We start from the raw sequence: 10,117 nt of genomic DNA, 5'->3' as shown, positions 1-10,117 counted from the left end.
ATGGTTGTACTATGAGGAGTCAGAGAACGGGAGTGAAGGGACACTAGAACACCTACAGCGTCCACACCCAGAAGTGGATTGGGTAGCGAAGGGGATGCAAATTGAGTCTATGGAGAAGCACGAGTTCAGGGGATCTGAGGACCCGTCTGACCTTTCGTGCAGAATTAAATCGCAAACATTGGACAAAGATCAGGACGGGGTGGAAGCCATTCCGGATGGTAAGGACCCTGTCGATAGGGACAACACCAGTGAATCGGTAATAGAGAAATATGAGAGGGCCGATGTGGGACTTTACACGAATGACTACAACGAGGAAGAAACCAGTCGCACGGTTGACATGAGCGTCTGGTGGTCAGGTTCATGAAGTACAAGGACTTTGTGTTTTACTTGAGTTCGTGTTTTTCCTTCTTCCTAGGGAAGGAGATGTTTTACGTTGACAGTTTTTCCTATCAGTTTTCCTATTGCGCATTGTCCTCTGTGTACCCCCGTCCCTGCCGCGCGACTTACCTGATCTGCATATGTTTCGTTAGATGGCTTGTCCTATGACAGTTGAGCCTGGTTGACAGTTGTGTTGAGAGTTGGTCTGTCCATGTTGCGAGCTGGTGACCGGAGCGCTGCCTAGTGTACCGGTGTGTAATAACACGAATAAGAAAGCACGTTTAAATTCACTCGCCTTGAGCATTACTTAACAGCAGGTTGTGTACATATAGAATGGGCAACACCGGCAGAGGGTCTGCAATTCACTCCACACAATTCCACAACTAACAATTCCAATTTAAACTACATAATTCAGATACAAACTACATACATCCACTCCAAACAAAATCATAAGTAAAAAAAATATCATTTACAACACAAATAGCTCCAACTTTCACAAATGCGAGGCCGGTTGCATTGCAAATGCTTGTTTCACTAAGCTTCCTTTTTTCTGTCACATATGAGAGCACCTTCGAATACGTGAATTCAGAACGTGTGCTGTGCAAAAACCTCTCTTGAGTTGTATTTAGCTGTCTTTAACATTGCATAGTGTATAATAGGAATCTTGGCCACATATCTGTACACATGACATCTGACTCACCTGCATTGTCATCAGTGCGGAGGAAAGAATGTTTCTCGGTGCATGTTTAAAAATGCACTTTTAATAAATATTTCACATATATTCTGATGTACTATGGTGAAATGCTTCCAACGTGTAAATAAATACACTTTCTTGAATTTTGAACACACCGTATCATGATCTGACATGGTGTTTGTTGCATGCTTGAAAGCCAAATATTTTCAAAGCTCGTATAGCCAGAGCCAACACTTGGCTCGCTCACATTTACTACCAGCACGCCTGATACGTGTAGCTCCCTCCATCTGCACTCTGGCCAACCACTCGGGTACCCAACCCTTCCATCTGCACTCTGGCCAACCACTCGGGTACCCAACCCTTCCCATGAACTACACAGTCGTATATGTCTCCTCCAATCCTCTCGAGCTCGACACTGTTTCTGGTAAAACAAGTAGTCCGTGAATGCGTCGCACTTCCTAGGGCGCATGCCCGTAGCGTGCGTTTTGGACGCACTCTTTCTCCGCCCACTTCTTCTTGCTTCCTATAGAACTCATGAGCGCGTAGCGGGGATGTACACACAGGATGCCCCGCCCCATACGTCGCTCTCTGCTGGTTACGCCCCGCCTATTCTCATTAGTCCCCTTCCCTTTTCCTGAAACCCTGCTCCAGCCCTCAGTTAAGCTCTCCTCTTAGTTCCCCGCCTTCTTCCGGAATTAGGCCCTCCTCCAGGGCCAGGCCCCACCCGCAGCAGCCACAGACCCCCTCCCCCTTCCTCAGGGCCCTGCATCTTTCCACAGTCTGGGCCCTCTGTGCCCACCACAGTCTAGTCATCCCCTGCTTCCCATCCCCCAGCCTTGGCATTATCCTGGCCACCTCAGCCTGGTAAAGCCTTTTCTTTCCAGAACAGAAAATTGGCCCTTGCAGCTCGGGCATTGCCTGCCCTCCCTATTCCCTGTCCACCCCCTGCGTTCCTTCGAAGGCCCGATTCCTCTAGCCCTCCTCCCCTTCCCGCTCAGCTGCTGTTGTAACCCTGGTGTCGGTGGGCAGACACAGTGGACTCTGGAGCTGGAGAGCTGTCGGGTTGACAAAGACCTCTCCAGCGGAGAGGGAAGCTGGCCGCCCTGGATAAGGAAGGTGGCACCCCCGGGGACGTACCGGGGCCCTCCCCGGAGCCGGCAAAGGAGCCCCCAGCTCTGGCCAAGATGTCCGAAGGAGCCGCTACCCAGGTAAGGAGCGCAGGCTGTGGACGGGATTGAAGGAGCAGTACCTCTGAGTTCCACTAGCCCCCGAGACGGGTGAGAGCAGCCCGAGTCTGGTAGCAGGGGCACGGGAACATCTGTGCCTAATACAGAAAGGGGGTGGGGTCGTTTAGTTGTAGTAATGCCCTATTGTGTGTGGACTTATTAGTACTTTGCCTTTACAAGGTAGGATTTAATTGAATGTATGGGCGTTGAGAGTGGGTTTGCATACCTGGTTAACCACCCGTATAGTAATGGTAATCTGTCCCTTCAACCCTCAGTCATTGGTCCCATACTGTGTAAGAAGGGCACTGCATGCTCTGGCGAAGGGGTGGCATGAGTGAATCTAACCAGCAAGGTCCGGGTGACAAGTGTGTTGCTATTTTGTGAGCAGAGGAGCTGTAGGCAGTGCCATGTAATACGGCACATTGATACTACAGGAACGCCCCTCTATAAATAACTGTGTTAAAGGAATACATGCATTAAGCATAGGTCGATCACCAACTGTTATCTACAGAGCGATCTCACCATTTCGTTATCAGTCTTACCTCACACATTCTAGTTTCATTTGCATCCTTCTCACTTTGAAAAACTCACCGCCTGTAGTCCTGCTCTCTGGGCCTCTAGTATGATCTTGGGCAGCTAGAGTTCTGCTGAATATATTGAGCCATACCTGTAAACATCTGAGTGCACATCGGTCTCCCTACCGCCCCTGGAAAGGTCTGTCTGAATTCATTTTAATTGTTTAATTTGGTTACCCCATAGTACATCTAGCAACTATAAGTTTAATTTTAAGCGCTTAGTAATACACAAGGATAAATGGGCAGTGCTTCCAGTGGAGGAAAATAGGGGTTATGATGATAGGTGGAATCAGGAAGACGTGGTCCTTAAACACGCCAGTACTACTAACACAGTGGATAGTGAAGCTGGAGACCTCGAAGGAGCTGGAAAGGTTTTCCCCCATAGGTGAGGGAAAGGGGAGCGTTATGATGAGAGAAGTGACAAAAAGACAACATGAACCTCCCAGAAAGAAGCCAATGGAATAATTAAATGGACTCTGAGCAAGTAAAACAAAATGGTTACATATGTTCTCTCTTTAATAGTAACACGTGAAAAGGGACCATTATTTATATATATATATATATATATATATATATATATATATATATATATATATATATATATATATATATATGTGTGTATATATATATATATATATATGTATATGTGTGTGTATATATATATATATATGTATATATATTTTACCACACCTCGCAAAGAATGGTTACTTTTGTTATTGTTGGCGCAGTAAGAGTAATAACCTTCTTCTTTACAGCGTACAACCCCCCTTTATGTTTCATTATTTTTGACTATTACTATCCATCACCAGTGTTCATTCTTGCCGTTTGGTCATAGTCTTAACCCGCAGGAGTCCTCGTTTATTTCAGTAGGTGGTATACATTTTCATACAAATAGATTCTGAGTGGCTGATTCATCCCTTGTAAACCATTATGGTATCAAATCTTTACATTTTGTTTATGAACATTCGTTTTTAACATTTAGGCACTTTTTCGTTAGTTACGTTTTTGCAATCCTGTTTTGTCCCCCTACCTTTAACAATCTGTGTCTCAATTTACTACTAGTTTATCCATGAAATGCCTTATACCCTATCATGAGTCTGTGTTGTCCTATTTCTTCCAATTTCGAAAGAATTCCTGAAAGATAATCTGTTTGGCAGTTACGCCTGTAAATTTCCAATTCTACACTCTTGGTATTCATTTTCTAATTCTTGACATGGCGTGCTTACTTGCGTTGTTCCTCAAAACGTGAACCAATTGTTTGGTATATGTTCTCACTTTAAAGCACAATCTCTTCTAATAAGTATATATGTTTTTCATTGCCAGCATGCAGGCTAATGCTTATTTTTCTCTTACTGAGTATTTTGATTTCACCTCAGTGCCTGTGAGGTATACTCCTATGGTTGCTTCCTTTCCTTTGCTTATTTCTGTCAAAATTGCTGCTCTTACGAACATAATTGAATCCACTGTAATTTTCGTTTCTGCATCAAAAGTACAGACACTTTTATGTTCTGACTTGACAGCACAGCTGTCGCCAGATAATTATGTGCGAATCACCATGAAAGGGACGTTGCCCACGTGTATCTTCCCTTCTTAAGATATTGTATTAAAAGGTGAGTTTATGAAAACAAAACTTTGCTGCAATATTCATTTAGTCTAGAACATGAATTCCGTTTCTCTTTACTTTGGTACCCCTGCATGCCTTAATTTAACCATTTATAATTATTATTGTTTTGAGCTGTCCTGTCATGTTGTTTTTTTGTATAGCTCATCTAATCACCATTTTCTTGGCCTCTTGTGTTTTTATTTTTTGGGGAAATGAGTTTTATATAGCGCAAACTCTACTCAAAGGTATCAGAGCACTTTACATGAGCACCAGTTGTGTTGCAGATGGACACATTCAATTTTGTTAGGTACAGAGACTCGAACGCGGTCCCCCAGCTTGGAGGTCGACCGCTCTAGCGGTTCGGCTATATCCTCTCCTCTTGGTCGAAGTTTACAATGACAATAGCAGAGTTTTGTTATGGTCTGTATGTGCCATGTGTATTCTCAGTAGAAGTGTTCTGTGGGACATGGAGATCAGTGTTTTGCTATTTCCACCAAACCTATGCATTTTTGTAATTTACTACTGTTTGGATGAGGGTTGGTTGGTAGGTATTTATCAGTGTTTATCATTTATCCAGTGTGCATGAGGTAACCAAGTATGCTTTTTAGGTCCCGCCTGAGCCAATGCGCCTGCGCATTGCTCCGGCGTAATTATAGTGAGGGGAAGAGAACAGTCTACCAAAACGGCGGATTAGACACAGTTCATGTGATCTATGAGCGTGCACAAACCAGCCACGTCACACACCACCATTTGTCTGTGCCTCGCATCAGAATTCAAAGGCATGCGCTCCCCCTAATCAGACTTTAAAGGGTGCCGCGCCCCCGCATCAGACTTCAAAGGAATGCGCTCCGGCCCCCCCCGCCACAGCAATGCCGAGAGCTTGTTTTGCTTGTGTGCTTGCATCTTCCTTCCTTGGCCCTGGGTGTTTTCCGTATTCTCCCATTCTGTGCCTTCTCGACCCCGTACTTGATTGCTGTCCAAGCCCCAGCCCTTGCTGCCTCTATCATTATACACTCTCCCTGTGTTTTCCTGTTTCCCCTTGCTTTTTCCCGGCTCCATCATTCTGTGCTTTGAAACTGAACGCTCTTTGTAGCACTCAACCCTGCATGTTCTTAGCTTCAGTCTCTGTGCTGCTGCATCACATCACTCGGGGACACCACCACATCACTCGGGGACACCACCACATCACTCGGGGACACCACCACATCACTCGGGGACACCACCACATCACTCGGGGACACCACCACATCACTCGGGGACACCACCACATCACTCGGGAACACCACCACATCACTCGGGAACACCACCACATCACTCGGGAACACCACCACATCACTCGGGAACACCACCACATCACTCGGGAACACCACAAAATCACTCGGGAACACCACCACATCACTCGGGGGCACCACCACATCATTCAGGGGCACCACCACATCACTCGGGGGCACCACCACATCACTCGGGGGCACCACCACATCACTCGGGGGCACCACCACATCACTCGGGGACACCACCACATCACTCTGGGGCACCACCACCACATCACTCTGGGGCACCACCACCACATCACTCTGGGGCACCACCACCACATCACTCTAGGGCACCACCATCACATCACTCTGGGGCACCACCATCACATCATCACATCACTCTGGGGCACCACCATCACATCACTCTGGGGCACCACCATCACATCACTCTGGGGCACTACCATCACATCACTCTGGGGCACCACCACCACATCACTCTGGGGCACCACCACCACATCACTCTGGGGCACCACCACCACATCACTCTGGGGCACCACCACCACATCACTCTTAATACACCACCACATCACTCTTAATACACCACCACATCACTCAGCACCACAACAGCACAGTCCTTGCTTGCTACCAATAAGCATTGCCATAGCCAATAGGACTCGCATTAGGAAAGTGTAAGCTATTGGCTTTGTGAATAACAATGCTATTAATTTATATATTTTCAAAGCCAACACATATTAAAAATTTTTTTTATTTACAATACCAATAGCTCACACTTTCCTAATGCGAGACCTATTGCATTGCAAATGCTTGATGTTGATAGTAGTTCCTTTGGTGGTTGACTAGTTGCTGGATGTTATCCAATAACCATTTGTTGATACTAAGTTGACTGCCTATCGGTCATGTTAATATGTGGTGGTATCCATACATCTCCTTTGTGTGGTCAGATGGTCTGTGCGATGTGTAGTCATATTGTTATCCTTCATCTGGTCTTGGTAAGTTTGTCAATGAATGGTTCTTATCTGTATTGGATGAGCGATGTGATGGTTGTAAGTTGTGTGTCAGCTGATGTGAGGTGGGAACTGTGTCCTGTGTGAGTGAACTATATTCATGGTCTGGGACGGTGTGTTGTGCAGTATTGTGTGGTGTTAGATGAAGGTCTAATGTTTTGTTTAGTGTGGTGTTGTGAGGCATAATGATCCTTGTGACTCTTGGTGATAAGGTTGCTAATTTAATAAAGCAAATACAGTATTTGGTGATTATTTAGCTTCTTGTAAGCTTTCCCTATGAATAGCTAGTTTTTTGAAGGATCATCAGTCTGCTTCCTATACGTAAATTGCACACTACTGCTGATGTGTTTTATCTAGGAACCCGATTCAATATTGTGACTTTATGCTCCTATACGGCTATAATCAATAATATCCCTATAATGGCATAATAATCAGATCCATATTTCAGTAAATCGCCCTTGCAGTCCAAGGCACGGCAAAAGCTACTTCCTTGGATTCCTAGAGAGCACACCGAGTTCTTTCGACACACCAAACATCCAGCAACCTGGGAAAGCCCCGCTTGCTTTGTTTTGATTTGTAATAGAACTCCTGTGAGCACTGTAAGAACGGCCAGTTCTTAGTGACATCTTTATTGATGTCTTATGTCCAAACCTTACGTCAAACTCGGCACCTTTCAGGTATAAATATACCAACGTTGCCTTAAGCAAACACACAGTGGGGATTCTGGAGCAGAGCAGCTAATCTACTTTCCGAGAGCCCAGCGGACGCGAGAAGCTCACGGACGCTGCCCCTCCTCTTTGACGCGTTGAGAAAGACGCTGTCTTTTCTCCTGCAGAGAAAATCCAGCTCCGGCGTTTCCAGCCTACCCTTACGGGTGACTGGGATATTGAGTCCTGAGAGAGAGATACCAGACCTCCTACATTCTATTCCCAAGGTACAGTGCTGACTAAACCCTTGGAGAGAATTCTTGAACAGATCCTTGGCAACAAACCTACTTAACTTAAACTGCTACTTACTTACTCCTTCCCACGTATTAGGCTTAGGTCAGGTACACCGGGGTAGGCTTAGTTTAGAAGCACCAGTTGAGCACTTTAGCCTATGTATATATATGTATATATATTTTATCCATTTTAAAGTGTCTTATGGCTAAGAAACCATATCAATGCTTTTACAGTATTATTTCATAATACTCCTTTTACTGTACATACTTTACTTTACATTAAGAATTGCAATTGTGGCAATTCATTTCTCTTGCATGAGAAGGAAGACTGCTCAATAAATAATACCTTTTTTTAAAAACGCCTGTCTCTCTATTCTCTGCACCCTGGTGAAACTAAGTATGCACATCTGACTGAGTGAAATAGCTGTCTATTTTTTCACACGACTCTAGAGATTGACTCTTATTCTGAGGGAGCAAAGTTGTCATGTTTATGCGGTTGTCGGAAGCTGAATCCCTTCTTGTCTGAGCCAGGGAAGCTGATCACTTCCTATTCATTCAAGAAAGTTTCCAGTGACCTCTGAGCTAGCTGGCGCAAACCTAAATTAAGTCTAACATAGTCAGTAGAGACCTAGAAGACCTCAGTCCTACGTCTACACTACTGTTTATGTTATTCCAATGCGCAGAGCCTATTGGGAAAATAGGAACTACACTACATGGCACCCAACGTTTGGTAAGGCGATAAAACTAACGCAAGACGTTAGAGTAACTCAGTCGTGCTTTTTCACACAGACCCTTTCTCCCGTAAAAACTCCAATAGACGTCTGGAGTGGGTGAAAGGTTAAAATCTGCCGGAACTTAGTAGGAAGAGATTCCCCTGTAGAGTTTTTGGTATAGTCAACGTTGAAGGATACAGTGTTCCAAAATATTGTGCACCTAATCTTTTGTCTCCTTGAAACCTGATCTGCAACAAAAAACCTTTCTGACAGTAAAATGCCAGATAGTGAAGACGAAAGTGAAGCAGCTAGATTAGCAGCCCGACTACTAGAGGAAGACACAAGTCTCCTACAGAACGACCGGAATGCTATCCTCATTCCGGTCAACATAAGAAAAACGATAACTTTAAAACTTATAGAAAACGGACTGACATCACAAGGTGGTACAGTCATTTTCGTGATAGAGGTACACGAATATCGGCAGACAGAGGTATTCTATTCATGGATAAACTTTCCAGCGGCAAACGCTACAACACACGAATTCCACTATTACAAAATAGAGGAACCACCGGAAGAATATACACCTTTCGAGGATATTGAAATACCACTAAATTACCAAGAGTACCTGCTCTGGTTTAAAGGCACCCTAAAACATACTGATCACATCACCAGGCTCGGTCCACTAGGTAGACCTGGAGCAACGTGTCCGGTTCTAGCCAGCTACACACCACATCCAGAAATTGATAAAATGTCAAGCGAAGAACTTTTAGCCCAGCTAAAATTACTAATTAAAATTCAGACAGTTAGTCCAATATGTAATGCGGACTGCAACAGTCCAACCGGCTGTTAATATTCCACATTCAAGTAAAGCAAAATATTTTCCCTATGGGAAATACTATTTCCTGATCCTAAACCAGGACTCAAAACGTCATACTCAATCTGCAACAATCATTCAACTCGCATTTTGTTGGCTTAGGAAAACACTCACCAGAAGGGAAGAAAAACAGTCTATTTGTAAAAATATACAATTTATTTTAAATAAAAAAAATATGAATTCCTATGCAAGGCTGATTAAAAACATATAATACACAATTAAAAACCACCTAATGTGGAAATGGAGAAATTTTTTGGAAAAGACACTGCTATCTGTCTTGATCATGTCATTCCGGGCCCTCGTTTGACAACAATGGGAGGAATAGTCTTTCCTTATAACCAAGTTATTTGTTGACAACACCGAATATGACTTGTTGTAAGTGCGTCGACGCGTTTCGGAAACCTTAGTTGATTATGGCTTCCTTCTTCAGGACAGTCTCTATATGTTTCTCCACAAAACTGTATCACACCTAATGCACAGATAAAATATAGCTATTAGCTCCTGATGTTCCAATTACTGTCTTTGCATATTTAAGCTAGATCTTATAATGACATCCTGACAGAATTACCGCTTGCATGTCTAAACTTTATAGTATAATATCTTTGCAGAGGAAGAGTTACACCTATAAAACCGGGCCTATGTGTAAAATCAAAACATTTGTATTTGCTCCTATAGGTTTCAATTCCCTCAAACAGTGAATAGATTCTCCCAACTTATTTGCCCTTAAGGTCAATTAAACCCTTCTTTTCCCTAAGACAATGTTACATCATCTCGTTAGCTAAGTTTGTAATGTTGTACACATCTTTTTTTTTTAATATTTTATCACCATTATTACT

General features: G+C 43.9%; 1 protein-coding gene across 1 annotated transcript in view; it reads left to right on the top strand.

Annotated features, from left to right (window-relative positions):
* Positions 1-1,693: 1,693 nt before the first annotated feature.
* Positions 1,694-10,117, top strand: part of LOC147685141 (uncharacterized) — a 222,552-nt gene continuing 214,128 nt past the window's right edge. Inside the window, exon 1 of the mRNA XM_086941062.1 lies at positions 1,694-2,280. Within this exon, the coding sequence (XP_086797188.1) occupies positions 2,257-2,280 (24 nt within the window). The 5' untranslated portion in view covers positions 1,694-2,256. The remainder of the gene's footprint in view (positions 2,281-10,117) is intronic.

The sequence above is a fragment of the Lissotriton vulgaris genome, chromosome 10, assembly GCF_964263255.1.
Source record: "Lissotriton vulgaris chromosome 10, aLisVul1.2, whole genome shotgun sequence".
In the NCBI taxonomy this organism is placed as follows: Eukaryota; Metazoa; Chordata; class Amphibia; order Caudata; family Salamandridae; genus Lissotriton; species Lissotriton vulgaris.
The sequence above is the reverse complement of the archived record's forward strand: the minus strand, read 5'-3'. Positions and strand labels throughout refer to the sequence as shown.